Source organism: Mesocricetus auratus, unplaced genomic scaffold, assembly GCF_017639785.1.
Source record: "Mesocricetus auratus isolate SY011 unplaced genomic scaffold, BCM_Maur_2.0 Super-Scaffold_4256, whole genome shotgun sequence".
Taxonomy (NCBI): Eukaryota; Metazoa; Chordata; class Mammalia; order Rodentia; family Cricetidae; genus Mesocricetus; species Mesocricetus auratus.
Window position 1 is genome coordinate 26,079,494 of NW_024429182.1, and position 23,687 is coordinate 26,103,180.

General features: G+C 44.4%; 1 protein-coding gene across 3 annotated transcripts in view; it reads left to right on the top strand.

The window, feature by feature from the left end:
- Positions 1 to 1,393: 1,393 nt before the first annotated feature.
- Pank1 (pantothenate kinase 1) overlaps positions 1,394 to 23,687 on the top strand; it is a 61,548-nt gene continuing 39,254 nt past the window's right edge. Inside the window, exon 1 of one of the 3 annotated variants that reach the window (XM_040745222.1) lies at positions 1,394 to 2,274. In XM_040745222.1, coding sequence (XP_040601156.1) covers positions 1,710 to 2,274 — 565 coding nt within the window. In that variant the 5' untranslated portion in view covers positions 1,394 to 1,709. Of the gene's footprint in view, positions 2,275 to 2,957; positions 3,091 to 23,687 lie in introns of those variants that run through there. The other 2 variants (XM_040745219.1, XM_040745228.1) reach the window with 2 other exon arrangements.

The following is a 23,687-nucleotide window of genomic DNA, read 5'->3' on the forward strand; positions in this document are numbered from 1 at the left end:
ACCGGTATAGGAGTAGGGAGAGATGATAGCCTGAAGGAGTAAGTTGTCAAGGAACAGATTTGAAAGTTGCAGTTGGGCAGGGGCTTGATTACTTAATATAAACTCCAGGAAGCAGAGAAGATAGCTGAGTTCTAGCTTTGTTCTTAACCTGAGTTATTTCTCTGTACCTCAATTTGCTTGCCTGAAACAAAAAAAAAAAAACAAGTGGAAAGAACCGAGTAGACTCATTCATTTTGAAAATGTGATTTTGGAAAGTGCTCTGCTGGAAAAAATAAATCCTCAAATCAACATATAAACCCTGGGTACAGTTAATGGCAGTTTTGGACCCCTGGAAGATTAAGTTCAAGGGACAGGTAGGTTAACCACAGGTCACTTTTGGAGGATTAAGGTAGAGAGAAGTTCACATTGTTGAAGCTGGCTTGTTTAGGAACTTGAATAGAGATTTTCAGAGGGTCAGATAGTTCAGTTTTAGCTTGGTGATGGGGAACTTAAGAGAGGGGCTTCCATCTGGACTCAGCCCGCGGTTTTAAACTTCTCTCTACTCTTTTGTGGGGGACAGAACCCAGTACTAGGAAGCATCCTATTACTGAAGGGTACCAGAATATAGAAATATAAAATTGCAAACCCAAACACACTTTGCGGGAAAAAAAAAAGCTGGCGTATATTTCTATATTCCTGGACCCTTCACTACTGAGTTATTTCCCAAGCCTGACTTTAATTTTACACAAGACCCCTTGTGAGTATTTATTATGTGCCAATGTTGACTAGGTGCTTTTGTGACAAATAAGAGCCCCTTTTAGACAGGTATAAAAGCTGAGGCCTCACGATATCACCAACACGTGTGTCCCGCCCAAGTGTGTCCTGCCTGCTGAGCACCTCCACTCTGGTTGCCTATTACAGGTGTGTTCAGTACAGAAATTGTCTTTCTCGCAGTGACACTAGGACTCCACACTGAGGTTTAGCTCCAGAGCTCGTGGTGCTGGTTCCCCTAACAGCCAGGGGGGAACTTTTTACTCCGTAAACAACAGGATAGGACGTTGTCCTCGGTCTTCTCTGGGCGAGGGGTCTTTTTGGGGTGAGGAATGTGCTTTTTACAGTTTGGGGTCGTTTCCGTTTACTTGGTCTCTTCCGGCACCAGTTATTCCTGCCTGGTTTTGCCCTGCACTATCCTTACACTGCATTCCTAGGTTTCCTCTCTGCAAAAGGCGACTAACCCGAGAACACATGCTGTTTGTGTGCGTGTGCCAGCCAAGGAATTTCACTCCCGTCCTTCTCCAAGGCTGCCTACCTTTCTATAAATAATTGTTCTCTTCCCTCCCTTCAGACCTCGGAGTAGTCTGGCCACATTAACGCACGCGCGCCGGCACACACACTTTTGGGGGCGGGGGCGTAGGCATGAGTGACCTTGTGAAGGTAACTAGCCCACTGGGGATAGGATTAGCAAACCTGAAACCTCTGCAAATATTTGGCTTCCTCCAGCATTCCTCCCGAGGCTTCTGGCTGTCTCCGTGCCTACCTCACCCAGTACCCTTTAGGCTCGCTCCGCCACACAAAGCACGATCCGCCTATCTCCTCTTCGCAAACCCTGAGAACTTCATTCCGCACGTTAAAACTCGTCGGTGGCGGTGGCGGGCAGGACTGGGCATGCTCAGTGGCGGGGACAGGTCTGGGAGGCGAGGAAGCCGCATTTGAAGTGGCTCGGCCTCGGCATGAGGGGGAGGCGGGCGCCCCGGCCGGGGTCCGCGGAGGTTCCCGGGGTGGCGCGCGAGGCCGACATGCTGCGGGCGGGAGCAGCCAGTCCGGCGGCGCGCGGAGGCCTGGCCGCCGAAGACACGGGGACGCCGGCGGGAGGAGGGGAGGAGCGCCCGGGCCGCCAGCCCCGGGCCGCGGCGGCGCTAAGGTTGCCGGATAGCAAGCCGCCGCAGGGAGGATCGGAGGACAGGAGGACGCCCGACCGTGACCTCCAGCGAGGCCGCCCGAGCCGGAGCCCGCGCAGCGCCCCGCCAGCCCCGGACATGGGCGACCGCGGCGCGCAGCACGAGCTCGCGGCCCTGCAGTCCCCGGGGGCCCCCGAGGGCGCCGCGGCCGCCGTGGTGAACGGGCTGCTGCACAACGGCTTCCACCCGCCGCCCGCCTCCAGCCGCGACCCGCCTCCCGCACGCTGCCAGCTCTCGTCCGAGCTGCAGCCGCAGCCGCTGTTCTCCCAACATGACTCGCCAGCCAAGAAATGCCGGCTGCGGAGGAGGATGGACTCCGGGAGGAAGAACAGGCCGCGTAAGTCCCGACGGGAGGGGAGCAGCCGTGTCCGCGCTTGAGGGGGCGGCCAAGCGCCCGCTCGGGATTGCAGCCTCTGTAGAGGCGCCGAGCTCTGAAGGTGGTGGCCGGCGGTGGCTCCAGGCTAGTCCTGTCCGCCTGACACTGGCTGTGGCTGCTCCCTCGGTCACAGTAGAGAAAAGGCGGACGCTCTGCCGGCTTTTATTGGTGGCCGGGAGCATGCACCTGACTGATCTTGGGTCTGGGACTAGGGATGGAGCGGACTGGCACAGCCCGGCTCACTGCTCCCTTTCTCCGAGCACATCTTTTGGTGTTTGCATCGCAGGCTAGCAAGCTTGCCCTTTGAGTCGCAGAGTAAACCGCCAGTATCTCGGGCCCATTGGCAAGCTTAAGTCTGGAGGCGTGGAGTTTGACAGTCCCCCAAATCACAGCCTATTAAACAGTGTTTCTACACAGCCAGTGAGACGGCCTGTGTAGAAGGAAACACCCACTGACACCATGTGGGCCGGAACTGTGTGGACCAATGAGGCCTGCAGGTGGATTATTTTATTTATTTATTTTTTTATTTCTGGAGTGGGTAGAGTTGAGTGTTTGTAATTGTACAGCTCCAAAAGTGCGTGGTTTCACAATCCGAGGCCTGGTATATATAATAGTAGATTTTAAAGGGTACCTTCCCCACCTGGCATTCTGGGATGTCAGTTTGTAGGTAGAGTTTAGACTTTTTTTTTTTTTTGTAAAAATCTGAGCCTAACTCCACTCAACTGGTTACCTCTTTGTGACTGTCTTTAATGAAGCTTATAAATGGCAAAAAGCAGAGTAAGTAGAGTGCCCGGTAAACTGAACGCATCCAAACGTGTACTTTGTGCATATGAATTACTGCTTGGTGTTGGGAAATGACTAGATTGGGCTTTAGTTTCTGTAAAAGTTTGATCTTTGGCAAACAGCATAACTCCTTCAGCCCTTGTTCATGATTTTATTTCCTTTCATAGCTTTTCTGCAGTGCTCTACTTTCTAAAACTTTGGAAAAGGTTTAAACATGACTGCGGGTGTATCCAGTGCATGCATTTTGTAGGTGTGTGTGGAATTTGGGAACTATACAGCAGGTTTGATTCAGCTGTGGCTGTAAGATAGTTATTCAGTGTCTGAGTTTTTACATACTTTTTTATAGTTCTTGGAAAATGATTTTATGAACTTCATATTGACTGGTACCTATGTCTTTTTCATTTGTTTTACTTCTGGGAAGCCACATCTTAGTTATTTCTCTGACTTCCATATCTTAAAGATGTTTTCAGTGACAATAGCTTAGACTCCAATAATAAAGAAAAAGAGCTAGGTAGAACTGTTGTCACAGACCTATGATCCCAACGCTAGGGAGTGAGTAAGGAGACTGCAGCTTGAGACCAACCTGATCTGTGTAGTGAGTTAGTTGGAGGCAGAGAGGCAGAGTTGCTGGTTTAAATCATCTTTTTCTTTCTGTGGTGGTGGATGTGTGGGTGTGAGCGTGCCACAGCAGTCGAGGAGGTCAGAGAACGATGGTCTGTTCTTCCAACCTGTGGGCTCCCGTGATCAAACTCGGGTCATCAAACTGATGCACACAGGAGCCCTTACTGCTGAGCTGTCTCTCTGGTGTTTCTGAGACCCGGTTTTGTGATCCAGCCCCAGGCTGGCCTGTAACTCTTGCTATTCCTCATGCCTCAGCCTCCCGAGGGCTAGGATCACAGGACTGTATGTATCATCATGCCTTACTCTGCACTTCTTAAGTTACTTTCTGAAGAATTGAAAATACGTTATCTAGTAGTGATTTGAAGAAAGAGGACAACTAATCTAAGCCTTTCCTATGCTTACAAAGCCATAGGGATTTTTTTTTAATACAAGAAAATGTAACCTGCCTGTGTGCTTTGTGTCAGAAGTCAAGGGGCTTGTGTTTCTTACAAAAAAGTAAAAACTTGTAATAATTTTTGCATTTATAAATTCAGTTAAAGTTATTTATTTACCTTTTGCCCCCACTTAGGATCTCCTATAGCCCACGCTGGCCTCCAACTCTTTTTCTTTTTTAACTTTCATCTTCATTTATTTTATGCTGAATTTATTCCCATGCCATACATTTTTGTTTCTTCAGTTTCTCTTTTTCTTCTGTGCAACTTCCTCATCTGGCTTTGGCACTGTATCTTCCTTTTCAGTGAGGATCATCTCAGTGGGGCGGGGGAGCGCATGTCCAGGTTAATGAGCTTTGCAAGTTCGTGGGCGCCTCTTAGGTGCTTTGTTCACCTAACTGTTCAATGGCTAGAGAATCTACATCTAAACCCTTCAGTTCAGCACGACTCTCTGCATTTGTAAGCATGTGCAGCAAAAATTCAGCACTGTGTTTTGGCCACGGACCCTGTGTCCAGCTTGGGTACAGCTGCCAACTCCACTATTATACCACCGGAACGGGCACATATTGCTTATTTAAAGTGACATCTTTCATATATTTGATGGCTCTTCAGATATGCGTACCCTCAGTGACCTGAGCAGTTTCACAGGTGAACCTGAAGATTTGATCCTCTTGATTTGCATGATTTGGTAGGGTTTTCTGGGTGAAGAGAGCTATCTTCACAGGTCACCTCAGTCGGCTCACAGGAAAAGCGGCCTCAAACTCTTAAGTGTAGCCGAGAATAAACTTGGACTCGTTGACCCTCCAGTCTCTACAGTTAACCACCACACTTGGCTTATTTACAACTTTTTGTTTGTATTTTGAGTCAGGGTCTCTCACTATGTAGCATCCTGGGAACAAGCTAGTTGCAAAGATCCATCTGGGTCTGCCTTTGGAGTGCTGGGATTAAAGGTGTTTGCCACCAGCCTGACTTATCTACAGTTTTTTAAAGGACTGAATCAAAACTCGTTTTTCATTATCCTATACTATTTAATTTTCTTAGATTCAATCACCACATTAAGTTTTTAAAAAAATTATGTGTATGAATGTTTTGCCTACGTATATATCTCTGTACCACATGCGTGCCTATCGCCATCAGAAGTAAGAGAAGGGCCGGGCGTTGGTGGCACACGCCTTTAATCCCAGCACTCAGGAGGCAGAGGCAGGTGGATCTCTGTGAGTTTGAGGCCAGGCTGGACCGACAGCCTCCAATACAGAGAAACCCTGTCTCGTAAAACAAAAAACAAAAAAACAAACAAAAAAAAAAAGAAGAGAAGGTGTCGAATACCCTGGCACAGAAGGCGAAGTACTTGCGAGCCACCATTGAGGTGCTGGATCCAAACCTATGTCCTCTGCAAGGGCAGCTAATGTTCTTAACTCCTGAGCTGTCTCTGGAGCCCTGAACACACAGTTCTGAAGTAAATTGTACATGCCCTAAGGGGGTACCCCTGTATAGTTCACTACCAAAATGCCTTACTTAAAAACTAGGTTTAGCACAAGTGAGATGGCTTGGCACTTAAGAGTTCGTGCTGCTTTCCCAGGAGATCAGGGTTTGGATTCTAGCACTCACATAAGGAGGCTCACTACTGTTTGTAACTCTAGCCCTGTGGGATCTGACACCCTCTTGTGGTCTGTAAGGACACCTACACACACACCACAGACACGTGTACATTTAAATTAAACAAAACACACAACCACCCCCCCCCATAAAAAACAAAACAAAACAAAACAAGAGTTTGAACTCAGTATCTTGATTTCTAATCTAGAAATCAAGCCAGGAGGCTGAAATGATAGCTCAGCAGAGGAAGATGTACCTGTCCAGCATTTCCAACCCCCAGGGATTCAATCCCAGCACTCTCCAAAAGTCAGATCAATTGCTTGCTGGTTTTACTAAATAAGGAAAGGAGAATGTTGTCCATTTACTGCTCATCTAAATGTTACTCTACCTTGCTTACTCCCTGGAGAACTTTTCTAAGATCAACTTCTTTACTGGGTTTCCTTAGTTATTTTGTCTGCCCATGCTACTGAACAGTCATGAGATCAGCTATAGTACCAGTGCTCTTGGAATGCTGGAGTTGAACTAGATGTTGTTTCTAATACTTCCATGATGTTTCAGAGATGACAAATCTTGCTACGTGACCTCTGTACAAGTTGCCTGGTCTGCCATATGAGTGAGCATTTCATTATGTTCTGGGGTGTGTGCGTGTGTGTGTGTGTGTGTGTGTGTGTGTGTGTGTGTGTGTGTGTGTGTGTGTGTGTGCGCGCGTGCGTGTGCGTGTGTGCGCGTGTGCGCGTGTGTGTGTGTGTGTGTGTGTGTGTGTGTGTGTGTGGTTTGTGAGAGTGCTGGGGGTGGTCAACGCATTTACTGAAGTTTGGAAATGAGTATCGTTCCAAGGTTCTAGAAGCGCCTGATGCATTTGAAGTTGTATAAATTCACCCCTCCCTCCATCCAGGTGACTTGGATTTGAATTTCAGCTGTGTGATCAGAGCTAGCCCTCAACCTTTGTGTTTCAGGATGAGTGAAAGGAAGAAGGTAATCAGACCATGTTGAGCTCCTGTGAGTTTGACAGAAGACAATGTGTACTCCCTCTTACCTGCCAGCTGTTGTCGATAAGCCTTTGGCCAGCATGAGTCTCAGGACAGGCAATGGAGCAGCAGGTGCTGCCTCAGGCTAAATTCCTTTGAGAAAGCAACACAGGCCTCAGTAAAAGACTGCATTTTACTAGTTACAGTACCCCCAATCCCATACTGGTTTTTCTTTCCTACAAAATGCCAGGCGGTGGCATTAATCCCAGTACTCTGGAGGCCGAGGCAGGCGGATCTCAGTGAGTTTCAGGACAGCCTGGTCTACCAAATGAGTTCTAGGACAGCCAGGACTATTACACAGAGAAACCCTGCCCCCACCCCAAGAAAACCAAAATAATAATTAAAAAAATAACAGCAAAAAGAAAAAGAAAAAAAAAAACAGCAAAAATGTTGGAAAACAGCAGAAAAAAGTGCCCATGGTCCATCACTCAGAAAATAGTGTTCTCGATGTGGTACTGGCTAGCAAGTAAAGCCTGGTGACCTCTAATAGTAGGAGAGAACCAGCCCCTGCAAGTTGTCCTCTGACCTCTACACCCATAGTAGGGCACGTGTGCACCTGTATATGTACACATTCACAAACTAAGGTACAAATAATAAATATGTAACACACACACCATATACTACCCCCACATAGTAACATAGTTCTGTTTTTTTTTTTTTTGTTTTTTTTTTTTTTGTTTTTTCGAGACAGGGTTTCTCTGTATTGTTTTCGAGGCTGTCGGTCCAGCCTGGCCTCGAACTCACAGAGATCCGCCTGCCTCTGCCTCCCGAGTGCTGGAATTAAAGGCGTGCGCCACTACCGCCCGGCTAGTTCTGTTTTTGTTGGTGGTTTGGTTTGGGTTTTGGAAATCTAAGAGTAGGGATATAGAGTACCTGACTATGGAGGAACCAAACCCCCAGCTCCGTTTCCAGCAGTTATCCCAAGCTTGCATGCTATCCCATCCTGTCACATGGGAAGTAGAAGCTAGAGGATCAGGAGTTCAAAATTATCCTTGGCTGCATAGTGAATTGGATACATACCATTCTGTCTCAGTAAAGCAAAGTAAAAACACATACGACATTTATATTTTATGCTATTTGTTTAAACCTGGCCAGCCTTGTAGTCCACACTATGCTCTCTGTCTCTTGACTCTTGCCTCAGCCTGCAGACAGTTGGTATTGTTTTTTGTTTTATTTTTTGAGACAGGGCTTCTCTGTATTGTTTTGGAGGCTGTCCTGGAAGTCGCCCTATAGACCAGGCTGGCCTCAAACTCACAGAGATCCACCTGCCTCTGCCTCCCGAGTGCTGGGATTAAAGGCGTGCGCCACCAATGCCTGGCCCAATAGTTGGTATTGCAGGTGTGTCCCTACAAAAGTTACATTTTAGGAGTGATTTTGAATGTTACCAAATTAAGACTTTGATATTATCTTATTGTTGTTGGGTTTTCTGTCTGTCTCTTTGTGAAACATATAGTCTAGGCTGGCTGGAACTCACTACATGGTTCAGGATCTCCTAGAATTCATGGCAAGTGTCCTGGCTGAGCCTCCTAAATGCTGAGATTCCAGACATGCACCACTGTGCTGGGCCTACCACCTTGTTTTTTGTTGGCCTGTTTGTTTAGTTGCTGTTGATTGAAGCAGAACCTCGGGATCCCAACTTGTCCTCAGATTCACTGTCTAAACTGGGGATGACCTTCAGGCATCTATTTATTTATTATATTGTGGGTATTTTGCCTGCATGTATGTGTGTGCACCACATATGTGACTGAGATCTGCAGAGACCAAAAGAGTGTGTTGTATTACCTGGGACTGGAGTCATAGATAATTTGAAGCTGCTCCGTGAGTGCTGAGACTTGAACACTGATCCTCTCCAAGAGTAGCCACTGCTCCTAACTGCTGAGCCATCTCTCCTGCCCCAACCTTCTGATCCTCCTGTCTCCACCTCGGGTGGAGAGATAACTGCCATGCCTAGTTTTTGTTTGTTTGCTTTTCAAGAATGGGTTTCTCTGTAGCTTTAGAGCCTGTCCTGGAACTCGCTCTGTAGACTAGGCTGACCTGGAACTTAGAGAGATCCACCTGCCTCTGATTCCTGAGTGCTGGGATTAAAGGTGTGCGCCACCACCGCCTGGCTCACCATGCCTAATTTTAATTCAAAGCTATAGATTGAATTTTAGGGTTTTGTTCATTCTTAGGCAAGCACTCTACCAACTGAGTTGTATCCCTACTCACTGATAATTTTTAAAAAGTGTGTGTGTGCATGAGTGTGTGTGTGTGTAAGTGTGAGAGGTGTGTATATATGTGTGAGGTGTGTATTGTGTTAGGGTGTGTGTGTGTGTGTATTAGGTGTGTGTTTAGGTCTATGTGTGTCTATGTTAGGTTTATGTGGCAGCACTTTATCCATAATCCCAGCACTCAGGAGGAAGAGCAGAAAGATCTAAAGATTCAGGTTAGCTTGGGTTATGTAGGGAGTTCCAGGCCATCCTGAGCTATGGGGAGATTTTGTCTTTAAAAAAGAAGAGGAGTAGGGGGAGGAGGAGAAGAAGAAGAAAGGAAGGAAGGAAGAAAGGATGAACTTAGGGAGAAAAGGAAGAGAAATCCTAGTGATTTTAGATATGAGAGACACAGCATCTGTGGAAAGAGTCTTGAATACTTAGGTGGTAAGTGGGCACACGATAGTCAGTATGGAAGGTAGGCCCCCTTCCTTCCATTGCATGGTAGCAGTCAGGAGTTACAGGTGATCCAAGCTGGAGGCTTTCTGGTAAAGGGTTCCGATTTCTTCTTTCATTCAAAGAGAACATTCTGGCGGCAGAAAGTGGATGAATCCGTTACGTATTAACATGGGTACAAACTTGAAGAAAACAAAATCTGTGGTCAGTTTTAGCTGTAATTGTGAAAGTACAGGACCTAAAGTTTTAAAATTGAGTTACTGTGCTCGGACGGACACTCAGGCTTTACCTTTAAATTGGCCAATCAGAAAAGTCAGCATGAAAAGAAATAGGGAGAGTTTTCTGGTTATCTGCAGATTACATATATATCTGTCTCTCTTTTCTTCTTTAGTCATAGTCATTCTAGACATACAAGAACTAGTGCAGATTCACTTAGGAAATGTAAGCAGGAGCTACCTTGAGGGACCTGGTCAAATTGTCATTGCCTCTCTGTTCCTTGATGAATTTTCCTAGCCCAGGCCTTGAACTTCCTCTGTAGAACAGGCTGGTCTTGTCCTTGTGTTCTTCCAGCCTCTTTCTCCCAGTGGCTGGGATTATAGGCTTGTAATGTCATGTCCAGCTTTAGGCTTGCTGATTATGTTCCAAATAGACTGAAACTTAAGGCCTAGGATGAGATGGCTTGGCCTCCAAGCCTAGTGGCTCATGGCCAGTCTCTGGAAACCGCATGGTAAAGGAGAAAAGTCACTTCTGCCAGTTGTCCAGTCTTTACATGCCACCCTGCACCACTCACATACCAGTGTCAGGGTGTGACATTTGAGTAATTTTTTTTTCTATATAGTACAGTTGTCAAGCTTGGTGTCATTACTTAATTTCTGGCATCTTTCAGATGCCTCAAGTTGAATGGATACTTATGAGTATGTTCTTCTCCCTGAGAATATATTTGAAAGTATTGGATGATTCAAAGGGGCGAGAAAATGTTATTGTTTAGGATGACTTCAGAAATCATGATCCTGGCCACTGTGACTGCTCTGTCATTTGGAGAGAGTCTGTGGACGCCTGGGGGTAGCCATTATTGAGTAAGAGCTGCGTGCTTTTGTTCCAAGTTTGCTTTTACAAAAGTACATGCACGTTCTCCATTTTGTAGGTGGGGAGAGGCTCAGAGGAGTGAAGTAACCTGAAGACATGTAGGTAGAGATTGTCAAGTCCATGATTTAAACCTGTCACGATGAGCCTGTCATTTCATTGGGAATAGGAACCAGTTCTGTAAAACTAGAAACAGATAGGTGCCTGCAGTCTGTACAACTTTGGCAGTAAGTTTACCCATGTCTGTGGAAGTAACAATAGCCTACGTTAAGGAGCACCCAACTTTCTGTGTGTTAAGTGGACCCTTTGTATGGTGTCCTATGAGGTGAGGGCTACAGTTGTCTACAGATGAAGAAACTGAACACACGGGGTGTTGACTGTGCTGGGCAGGAATCTTGTGGAGTTCCAGAAGGTAAGTGTTCTATAGAGAGAAAGCTTTGGAAAGATCAGCTCTGCATTCAGACTCCAATTCTCCCCTAACTTGCAGATGTAGACTTGGGTAAGGTCCAAAGTTCTCAGAGGCACATTCATTTACAGGAATAGAGGCATCTATCTTACCAGGTGGAGAGAGGACCAAATATGGAAAATGTGTATAAAGTATGTGCTTATGCATTGGGTCATTTGAGACCTGGGTTTTAGAGTATCCTCCAATCCCATCTTCCATGACCTCCTGATAGGAGATTTTTCCTAAAGCCCTTTGATGTTTCTAGAAGCAGGCTATATGACACTCATTGATTGTCCCATGACAACTCTCGAGATCAAGCAGGCATGTCCTGTCCAAGAGTGATATTGGCAATTTAGTGAATAAGAGAAACAAGTAATTTTATGTAGCTGCTAATTTGGTGTCAGGACAATATTTTTATTTAATTTTAAACTATTTTTCAAATTACACGTAAGTTACATTACATACACATGCCACAGTAGGTCTGTGGTGGCCCATAGGAATGGGTTCTGTCTTTCTGTCACATGGCTTCCAGAGACTGAACTCAGGTCCTCAGACTTGGCAGCAAGTGCCTTTGCGCACTGAGCCATCTTGGTCAGCCCTTACAAAACTGTTTTTAAGGCAGTGCCTTTGCTCTTACTGAAACCTCAGTAAGAGACGAGAAGGGTTAGAAAGGCCACAGTTCTTTTAAGAACCACATGAACTAAGTTGGGCAGTTCATGTACTGAACAAGATTTTGGAACAGCTGCACCTAGCTCTTGAGCCATCTTTTTGTACCTGTTCTCTAGGAATTAAAAAAATGGCTTATAGTCCTTTGATAGGTGACAGATGAGATGGACATGTGTAGGTGTGTGTTATCCTCAGCTATCATGTGGGCCTTGAGTCTCTGCTGGAATTGAGCCTGCAAGAACTCTACATACAGGAAGGCTGTGTCTGTATAAACCTGTGAGCCGTGGCCAGCTTAGACAGTGCCAGGTATTTGAAGTTCTCTAGGGCTCCGGATGAACAATTTCTTTGTCTCCCAAGATCGGCTGTGCTGGGATAAAGAGGCAAGGGTAGGCTTGGTCAGTATTAAGCTTGATGAGAGTCAGCAGTGTATTGAGGCTTCCTAGAAAACGCAGGCACTCAATACACATTAGCTATCATTATTGGTGGTTATATAGATGTTCTAGGTCAAATTCTGCCTCTTTTTCCCATGACTTCTACCCCGTGTTCCTTCACAATCCATCTAATCCATCTTTTATATGACAGCCCATTAGATATTATTTTAAGATCGCTATGTTATTACCTTAACTCTTCCTGTGGCTCCTTACATCTGCCGAATCCACTCATGTCATTCAACATTGGTTGTATTTGGTTACTGGCCAGAATTAACCCAAGACCCAAAGAAGGCTTCTTGGGAATGATGTAAAGGGGATTAAGAAGGCACTGAGATTAGTGACCTTGGATGAGACCTCATAGGAACTAATCAGTTTTATTCCTGTGCGCCAACTACTGACGTATTTTCAGTGTCCTGCAACTCTAAACTGGTGGAACCTGGAGCAGTTGCTTGGCAGTTAAGAGACCAGCGGAGTCACACGTGTGCGATTGAGGATCTGATTGTCTGTTTGCTATCATGCTTCTCCAACCACCTATGCTTTAAAATTATGTATGTCTATTCTTTTGACACTGGGCATTGTTGTCACTATAGATCCCCCAGCACCAGTCTCCCAAGTAGCTGTAGTTGAAGATGCACATCATCATGTCTGCTTCCAACCACCTGTGTCCCCGGAAGATGTTTGAGGCCAAGGTGGTGGCATGCTGGTAATAACAGCACTTGGCGGGAAACTGAGGCAGGAGAATTGTGAGGGGTGCATAGCAAGCCCTGAACATAATAAATAAAATCAAAATTAAAAATAATAGATAAAAGAAAAAAAAGTAAGTGTTGCCAAGGGGTTAATCATGTTTTCCCTTTGTGGGGTGTCCTTTCCCTGTGATAGAAAGTTTTTTTTTCAAGATGGAATTTCATGAGGCCAGAGTAGCCTGAAGTTCTTCCTGTAATTTCTCTGGGGTTACAGGCTTGTATGTTCCTGATTGTATGTTCCATGTATCAAACACAGGCCCTTGTGCATACTAGGCGAACACTTCTGAGCTACATGTTCAGCCCCTTACAGAAGGTTTTTACTATGAGATGAAATTTATTCTTTGAGGTGACCATGTATTTGTTGTAATACCATAATAATTAGATTAACATAATTTGGGGTTATCATAAACAAACAAGGAGTCCTGGTGGTGTGCTCAAGCCAGCTCATGCTGTAGGTAGGCCTGGAATGTGCACACATTTCTTTGTGATTTTGCATTCGGTGTGTTTTGGCTATGGTGGTTATGTTTACACCATGAAAATTGGCAAGCTGGAAGCCAATCATGCATTTACCAGTACTCCAGTTAAAGGGACACAGAGCACAGAACCATAGAGGATTAATCAATAAACCAGTTGGGTTACTGAGGCGTTTGGCATAGAGAGCTGGAGGAAAGAAAGGTCAGCCGTTTCTGCTGTGCTCTGTCACAGTGCTTGGGGATGAAAATCAGATGAGGCAACAGAGGTCTTCATTCTTTTTTCCTTTGTGTTTTGAGACAAGGTTTCATTCTTAACATAGACTAGACTCAAACTGGCTATGTCACCCAGGCTGGACTTGAACTCAAGATAATCCTCCTGCCTCTGCCTCTTTGGATTAGTTATGAGTATAAACCACCACACTCAGCAGGGATCCTTTTCTCCTCCCTCCCTTCCATCCCTTCCTCCCTTCCCTCCCTCCCTCCCTCTCTCCCTCCCTCCCTCCCTCCCTCCCTCCCTCCCTCCCTCCCTCCCTCCCTCCCTCCCTCCCTCCCATCTTCTTCCACCTCTTCCTCCTCCTCCTCTTTTCTTTTTGTGACAGGATCTTTTGTGGCCCAGGCAGTTCAAGAACTATTCATTATGTAGCTGAAAATGAACTGAGTCTTGATCACCTTGCTTCCACCACCTAGATGGGTTTCAGGGTACTACCTCTGTGCTTGTGCACAAAATTTTTAAGAAAGAACGTTATTCAGGCAGGGGTGTGTGTGTGTGTGTGTGTGTGTGTGTGTGTGTGTGTGTGTGTGTGTGTGTGTGTGTGTGACAGCATATGCCTGTGATCCCAGCAGACATGCAGAAGGTGAAGACAGAAGGAATTCGGGGTCATCCTCAGTTGTAAAGCACATTTGAGGATGGACCGATCAACATAGTTCCAGGCCAGCCAGGCTACAGAGCATGGCTCTGCCTCAAAACAAACAAACATAAACAGATGGATGGATGGATGGATGGATGGATGGACAGATAGACAGACCGACAAGTTAATTATAATGCAAGAATGAGAGAACATAGCTCATGGTAGGGCATCTGCCTAGCACATGCAGGGCCCTGGTTTTGATTCTTGATTTGGGGAAAAAGTATTCTAGAAACACTTGAGGGTCCACTATGGCATGAGGATTTAGAACCATATTGTGATAGTCCCTTTCTTCTTGTTAGATTCCTATTTCAAACATAGTTAGGCTTGGTGCTCAGTTGGTTGATCAAGGAGTTCAAGGAGCTATATATAGTTCACTGTTCATGCACTGGGGGTGGAGGGGCATGGAAAAGAAGAAAATGAGTTTATTCATGCTTGTAGATCTCTGTACCTGTGTGTACCAAAGTTTCGGCTCCAGGAAAATCACAACTTTGGATTTAGTTATACGAATTTCACGATTCACTGTTGTTTGAATGACTTGAATTATTTTGAGGACCTTGTTCATTGTGATTTGGAAATTGGTAGGCCTTTAAATACCTTTACACAGGGCTTCTGTTGGGCCCATCAGCCTCTCTGAGGTATTGGTTTATTTGAAGCAGGATCTCATGGAAACAGGCTGGCCCCGGACTTGGGATGTAGCAAAGGATGACCACAGACTCATGATTCTTTTGCCTCTACTTCCCAGGAGTTGGTCAGGCTTGTGCCACCCTGTGAGATGAGTTGCAATGACTAACTGCTGTTGGAGAGTCAGGGTGCAGTGGCCACAGTATCTTTATTTCATGGTTGTTGTTGTTGTTGTTTTGTTATGGCAGGTAAATTAAAGTGTGTTCTAGCCAAGTGGAAAGGAAATGGCCCGGTTTGTTTCAATAAATAGGATCTGGGAGGCAAAATAGGATGTCTCCAGCCAAGAACCATTCAGATTTTGTCTCAAAGATCACCTATTGTGACTCCCTTGTCTTGAAAGAACTTTTGGACAGTGCTGGGGTTCAGAATCCTTTTCCATTTAGGAAAAAATTAGCCATTAGTCAAAACTAGATACCAGAGTGTTTGGAACTGCAAAGTTCTCACCACTCTGCTTCTGTAATTGCAGCTTAGGTCATTTTTTTCTTTTATTGTAAGCTCAACTTCTCTCTTTGCATACTGGGTGTTATGAAAGTAAATCTCCAGATCATTTTGTTTCAACTACTATGTTTTTGTATATTTTTCTGTAAGATAAACTTTAAAAATGTATCCTGTTATTACTCTAAAATTAGTAATATACGGAATTAGATAAATGAATTTAGCTATTTAGTCACAGTAAAACTTGTGGCATCTCACTTAACAGACCAAGTAATAAAAGCCTGGTTATTGTGTTGTCCTCAGAGAATCACTTTATTTGCAAGTGCCTGTTATTGTTTGTATGTGATTAATTTTTAACCATTTGTTTGTGGTCTGAGATTTGAAACCTCATTCTTGGAATAAAATAATATTGTGCCAAAAAGCTGCATGGGGATCATTCTCAAATCACTAGGCTGGAAATGATTAGTATTTTCTTCATCATTTCTGTCTTGAGAGAGAGATTAAGAATGAAGAAATAAATCAGAGTGCTGGCATATGTCTATAATCCCATCACTCCCAAGGCAGAGGGAAGAAAAGTGCCACAAGTTCAAGGTCAGCCTGAACTCCATAGCGGGTTCTAGGCCAGCCAGGTCTATAGATCTAGCAAGACCCTATCTCAGGAAGCAGTTTCTGAAGCACACAGACAGATTGAGGACTGGGGACCTCAAAGAGAGAAAGAACAATATTTTCTTGGTATGGATGTAGGAGTGTGCATGTGTGTTTGTATGCTTTTATGTGTACATTGGAGGTCAGGGAACATGTGTATACATTAAAGTCATAGCCTTGTCACTCTTGATCGTACACATTCTATCTTTTGTCTGAGACAGTTTGTCATTTGCCTGGAACTGCACCAGGTAGTTAGGCTAAGTGGCCAAGTGAGATCCAGCGATCTGCTTGTCTACGGCCTATCTAACTGTCTTTGGGATTATGAACGTGAACCACTATGCCTGGATTTTCTGTGGGTTCTAAATACCTGGATCTCATACACTTGTAAGACAAGTGTTTTAGCAACTGAGCTATCCTTTTTAACTGAGCCTTCCTTTTTAAAATGTTTCATATTTGATTTTTGAGACAAGGTTCTGCTATGTAGCCCCCAAACTTACCAAACTCCTCCTGTCTCAGTCTTCCAAGTATTGTAGTTTGAGAAGTATGCTTATATGCCTGGCAAGGGATAGTAGGAAAATAATTGTTTTTCCTCCTTTTCTTTAAGGTTGCCGGAAAAAGGCCAGTAGAAACAGGTGAACGAGCTATCTTGAAAATCATTAGGGTACAGTGCTGAGTTTGGCCGAGAGTGTGGAGTCCCTGGATTGTGGAATTTGCCACACTGATCTTTAGTTTAGATACTATGACTGTGTTGCAAAACCAAGCACAAAACCAGAGAAACTGAATCTACTTAGAACCTCTGTATTTAAGAATTCCTGGGGAACTAAACAAGTTCTGTACCATGCCTGTCATATGTGTGACTGCCAGAGTTGGTGTGTTTCCATTAGTTTCATCAAAATAAGCTTCAGAGGCATTTTGCACATTCTTATCTTTCTTGACAGAATGAGTATCATTTAACGTATTTTGATAGTTTAGAGGTATCTTTAACAGAATTTTATACTGAAGTACTATAACGGAAAGTCTAAGATAATGCATAAATTACTTGAGTATGCTCATTCAGTGAGCATTTGTTGTGTAGAGTATGTGCTGTTATAACTTTGAAGGGCTCCAATATTTCGTTCGAAACTCTTAATTTTGCCCTTGTTTTTGTTGGTTTAGGGATATACTCAGATGATACAATGCTTGCCTAGAATTCACAAACCAGTCTGCTCTACCTAATGAGTTCCAGGATAGCCAGGGATACACAGACCCTGTTTCAAAAACAAACAAACAAACAAAACAACAATAACAACAAAAACTCCAACAAACAAAAACAAAACCCCATCCTGTTAATTGGTGTTAGCATCCAGACACAGTGCAGGTCAGGTTAGTGGGCCGTTGTGGTTCTGCAGCTGGCTTGGATGGGTTTCCAGAGACCTGTGGTAAGGCGTCCTCCCAACTCTTGGGAACTGACCTGCAGTTCTTGGCCTGTAGGGAGATGTCAGCAGTAAGTGAGCTGTAGCACATGCTCCCGTACACCACTCTAGCACGTGTGTAGCAGCTCCAACGACATTGTCGTCAAGGGTTAGGCTTTTCTACTTGGCCACTGCTCTCACTTTGGCTGAGGTCAATTACCTAAGAAGTAAATGTGTAACCTGCCAGGCCTTGGGTAAGCTCTCTTAGCACTGGAGCACTTGCTAAAAGGCTTGGATGGCTTTTGATTTTTATATTTATCACAAGCAGAGTGAAGAGTTGTTAAGTATTTTTGGATTTCAGCTTTTTATGGAAGACTTTCTGTAAACCTTTCGATGCTGCTGAATCAATTCTGAGTCAAATTTCTGAAGAAAAAAAAAGGCTGTTCAAAAGCATTTAGGGTTTGCACTTGTTCTGTAAATTGGGGCTCAGCCTGTGTTATGTAAGCCGATAGAGTACACAAATGGGTTGCCAGGCATGGGACCTCATGCCTTCGATTGCAGCGTGAGACACTGAGGCAGGGAGATTGCTGTGAGTTTGAGGCCTATCTGGGCTGTAGAGTGAGATCTTGTCTTAGATAAGCAAACCAATAAATATAAAAATGGATAAACAAATAAGTGCTGGAATTCATGAAAATGAAGCTGTTCCATAAGACAGTTTCTCACCTTTATTGTGTTCAAAACATTGTCATTAGTAATTACTGTACTAGTTAGTTACTTTTCTGTTACTGTGATAAAATACCAGAACCAAGAACAACTTAAGGAAGAATCTGTTTGGGCATATGGTTCCAGAGTGGTAGAGTCCATAATGGTGTGCTGGCTGGGGGGAGAGGGGGGGACGGGACTAAGCGATTACATTTCACTGGTACTCAGGAAGCAGACAGAGACAGGAAGCGGCCAGGCTATGAACCTTCAACTGCCCGTGCGGTTCAAATACAGAAGCCTATGAGAGACATTTCTCATTCATCCCACCATAATTAACTCTGAATGTTGTGATATGATTTGTAAATTTGTGCAAAGGAAGCTTGCTTTTCTCTATCTTATGTGGGCTTCAGAGGTAAGATAAAACAACAGAATTCCAAAGCAAGAGTTTGAAAACATTTACTTTCTTTTGTTGTCTGTTTTTTTTTTTCTTCTTTATTTGGGATGGGGGTGTCCTTTATCACCAGGGAGGCCTCGAACTCAAGATTTTCTTGCAGCAGCCCCTGAAGTACTTGGATTGTAGCAGGTCACTGCTCATTGCTATGCTCAGCAGGAAGCACCTCTCTCCCTCCCTCCCTCCCTCCCTCCCTCCCTCCCTCCCTCCCTCCCTCCCTCCCTCCCTCCCTCTCTCCCTCCCCCCCTCCTTTTTTTGAGACAGGATGTCTTGTAACTCAGGCTCACTTTAAACTCAATATTGACTCAAAGATGACCTTGAACTTTGACCCTTCTGTCCTTACCTCCAGAGTGCCAGGATGGTAGGCGTGCACCACTGTGTTCTGTTGTTTTGCACTGCTGGGACTTAAAACTGGGACCTCATGCTTGCCAAGTAATCATTGTACCAAACTGAGCCTCATCTCTAGCCCTGCAAACCCTTCTGTCTGTCTGTCTGTCTGTCTTTCTTTGTTCCTTTCCTCACTCCTTGGTTCCTTTGTTCCGTCCTTCCTTCCTTCTTTTCTTCCTTCCTGTCTGTCTGTCTTTTCTGTTTTCTTTTTCTTTTTTGTGACAGAGTCTGCATAGCTCTGTTCCAGCTGTTCTGGAACTCATATAGATCCACCTGTTTCTGCCTACTAAGTGCTGGGATTAAAGACGTGCACCACTATGCCTGGCTCCTGCAAACACTTTGGAACAGCCAATTGCTAGGAAATACATGAAGTGAGAGACGCTTAAATATCTTGAGAGTACCTCCCTTGCCCTTAAATATCTTGAGAGTACCTCCCTTGCCCTTAGGGATCTAATTTTTTAGCTTTGAGTTTTTTTCCCCTTTTTGTATTATGCATTGAACCCAGAACCTTGTACCTGCCAGGTAGCTCTCTGCTCCACCCTTCAAAATCACTTTTTGTTTGGTTGTTTTTGAGACAAAGTCTATATACCCCAAGCTTGCCTGGATCTCCCTATATAGTCCAAGATGGCTTTATCACCTTCCAAAGCATTCATTAGCAGGCACTCCTCCTATCTTTCCATAGCTACTCATCTATTTCCTGTCTTTTTTTTTCTTTCCTGAGATAGGGTTTCTCTGTGTAGCCCTGGCTGTCCTGGAACTCCCTCCTATTTTCTCTTGATGGAGTTATTTTCTTTCTGACTCTTCACATTTGGTCTCCTTTGATGGATGCCTTCTCATGGCAGTGCTCACCGTTCATACATGTTACAAGATTTATCAACATTTTATCCTCTCTGTTGCTCTTCGTTTTATGAGTATATCACATAATTTATTCATGCTCATCAGTTGATAGCCATTTGGGTTGTTTCCACTTGGGAGATGATAATGAAGCAAGGGGCACTCACTCTTGTACTCCTCACAAACACTTGTTGCTCTCTCTCTCTCTCTCTCTCTCTCTCTCTCATGCCTCTTACTGAGTTTATTATTGTTGTTTGTTTTTTATTGGCATTTCCTGGAGCTGAACATCTTGTGTACCTATTACTGGTTGGAGCACTTAAACCCTTCAGACATTAACATCCTAGGTTTATAAGTTATGTAAGTTGCAGTCCTATGCCATGACTTAAAAGTGCTGGACTTTTGCTCAATGGTCACTAGCTGTAATTGGCTGACCTACCAGTACTGTAGAACGGTTTTAATTTAATAGCATTTTGGTCTTAGACAATGTGGATTTCATCTCTTCTTTCTACACTATTCTTAATTAGTCATTAGTCCTTTGTGAATTAGAAAGAATGTAAGTGCCAACGGGGACATAAGCATTACTATGTCTAAATTTTGTTTGCTGCAAAGTATCTTTCCTTGTCTAGGGAAACAAACAAGTAAGGACCCTATTCAGTCAGTGACTACATGAGTAAAAATGCACTTGTTCTCAAACTATATGAGGTATGTGTTTGTGACCTTGTCCTTCATGTAGAATTGCCACAAGAGCAGTCGGAACACTCTTCTTCCTCCTCCCTGTGACCCCAGCCAAGCTGTAAAGATTTACTAGACTTTCGTACTTGAGACTGAAAGAAAAGAGCGAAGTTCATTTTTGGTAGACTTGTTTTGCTCGGTGGTGCTACCTAGCAATGCTGACCTCTTTAATTATCTACTCTGTGACATTAAATTATCAGAAGCGTCCCTAGAGCAAACCAGCATGCTCTGGTGGCTTGTGCAGACAGAAAGCTAAACCTCTTGGTGGTTTAAACTGGGATTTGTTTAAGCAGGTAATGAGATTACCATCTTGAGCCCTCACACAAGGCTTTAGGAAGCTGAAGTAGCCGTACCTGGGTGGACTCTGACGAGTTGGTGAGGTGGGCACATCAAAGACAGTCACACAAGTGCCTGGTGAACATGTCCCTTGGTATACCTTTATGTGGTCAAAACAACGGGATTTTTATTTCATTTGGAGACTAATTTTAATTAAGAAAGTGGGTGTTATGTGTCTTTTCCTGGGAAAACATACTATTATCTTCAGATAAGAGCATCAACCACAGACCCAACAAATGATTTGACCCAACTCTAGCTTAGTGAGCCAGTGAGTTTATTGGGGTTATTTACAGAAGTGTGGGTGACCCAAAGGCAACTGCATCATTAAAAGACCTCTCAGGAAAGAGTGAAGACTCATGGAAGCAGCATCCCAGAACACCATCTAGTCAGCGCATGGAAGAGTCTCCTCCATGCCCATGAATAGTTGCTGCATCTGTAGCCTTCATGAGGGGCCATGTATATCTTTTAAGTTTTATAAACTTCCCTAGTTAAGGGCCTGCCTCTCCCTTCTAGGAGGGAGTGTTTAAATTTGGAGGAAAGAACTGCACAACATGGTGTCATTAAAGGAAGGTTAACATCCATCTACTGCCTCTAAATTGGGCAGAACCATCAGCTTCTTGGTGAGAAATACAGGTGGTGACTGCAGCTGTAGACAACCTAGGAATGTTAATGTAGAATATAAATTGAATTCAGTCTGCCTCTCCCATGCCCCTCCTTAAGACCTGGAGCAGAAATGCAGGGCTTGACAGACAGCAAGAGTATTGTGTCAAAGAAGTGTGACCTCTTGTTTTTTCCTGTGACTAGTCTTTTCTGTGACTTCTATCATAAAAGTGGTGTTGAGTCACCAGGACTTTAGGACTAAAAGCTGCTCTTTCTGGGCATGTATTTTGTTTGAGTCTTAGTATCCCAGGCTGGCCCCAATCTCAGGGTCTGTGTGAGGTTTGTACAGGGTGGGTATTACAGGTGTGAACCACCATGGTTGACTGAGAAATGTTTCTTACACTTTTGAGTTTGATATTTTTGGATCACCTCCAGCTCTATCTTGCTTCTGTCTAGTCCAAATCCAAGTAAAGACTCCGGCTTCATTTACTGGCTCTAGCAGAAGGATACCTTGGTTCATGGTTTCCTTTGCCTCTGCAAGAGGATCTTGCTTTTTAAACCCTATCCTCACAACAGATTTTTTTCTTAATGTTGATATTTCAGCTTGCTTTGATTTCATGTGGTTCTCTGTGTTAAGGTCAGCCAGTTGGGCTACAAATCAAAGAACTGTGCACCTGCATGACCTAAATACTTGCGTATTGTTGTCAGAGCTGGCTTCCTCAAGAAATGCATGCTTCTCTTTACCATGGTAGTCACTGAGAGAGAAGAGCCATGGAGGGAATTTAATTATAAAACTTTCTAAACTGTAGCCCTGGGGCTAATCGAGCATGGAGTGACATCTAGAACCTCCCGATCAGGATTTAAAATTTGAAAATCACCTGCAGTACTCATGAAGCAATCGTTGGTGAAGGATCTTACCAGGAAGTGGTCAGATGTGTCCCGGGAACCGCAGTGTTTGATGGGTCACTGCAGTGTGTTGCCTACAGCTGTCAGTGGCAGGGCTCTGTTCTCAGAGGTGTCAGGCCAGCTGCCCACTTAAGATGCGCTCCAACCATTTATGCCATTCATCTGGATTCAGCTAGTGGAGTAGTTCTGAACTTGAGTGAAGGGACCCCTTGTTAAAAACATTTCCTGGGCACTGCTCCAGTTCCATGGAACCCAAATGTCTAGATGACAGCCTGGCAATCTGTACTCTTTATTTATTTATTTTTTTATAGTGCTGGAATTGAACTTGTCTCACGGGTGGTGGGCAAGTACCCTGCCACTGAGCCATACTTTTACTCTGGCAATCTGTATTTTCATAATATGTGTTAGATGTTTTGTTTTGTGGGTTTGTTTGTTGGTTTTTATACAGTTTGGTAAATCTGAGAAACCGCACTGTTGAACATGTCCAGTCACTTTAAAAAGTAACCGTAGTTAGGGCTAGCCAAATGGCTCAGCCAGCAAAAGTGTGTGTCTCCCAGGCCTGGAAGTGTTTATTCAGTCTTTTAGATTCAACACAGTTAGACTTCACAGTCTGAGGTATTTTTAAATCCTTGGTCAAACCTTTGTTGCAGTGTAAAAGAAAAGAACGTGCTTTAATTTGCTTCAAGCCCCTGGTAGCCCATCTCTGGTTTCCAGGGAAAACAGAACACCCTCATCCCCCAGTTCAACATGTCCTTTTCTTCTGAGCCAGCACCCTCCCCGTGTCTACCACGGCACCACAACCCCCTGGGCACTAGCTGTCAAGAATGGCTCCCCCGTAGTTGTCCTCTGACCCCCACATGTGCCAACACATGAAATTGCTTTCCCATGCACACACAAATAATGACTTCTTGCTTTCAAGTTTAGTCTCACTAAACACCGAAAGTCTGGGTAAATAAGCCATGGAGATACAGGTTAAATTCCAAGTGGGCAGTAGGTTATGATGTGGGAGTCATTGCTGTTGCCGAGGTTAAATACACAGCAGAATGTGAAGAGGCCAGCTTTTGTGGGCCCCAGGCCCATCTGCCTTTGTCCATCAATAAAAAACTAAAAGGAAAATGTGTTTAATGATTATGTTAGTGAGGAGATGAATGTGTTAACATTATCTGTACCACATTTCCTTCAACCTGAAGGTTCATGTGTTTTGCTTGGTGTGGTGGCACATGTGTCTTTAATTCTTGCACTCAGGAGGGAGAGGCAGGTTGGTTTCTGTTGAGTTTGAGGCCAGCCTGAACCACATAGTCAGTTACAAGCCAGCCAAGGGTACACAGTGAGACTTTGTCTCAAACAAAGAGGTGGGAGGGCAGGGAGGTGTGTGTGTTCCTGATTTCTTTAGATTTCTTTTGTTTGTTTTTTGAGAGCCT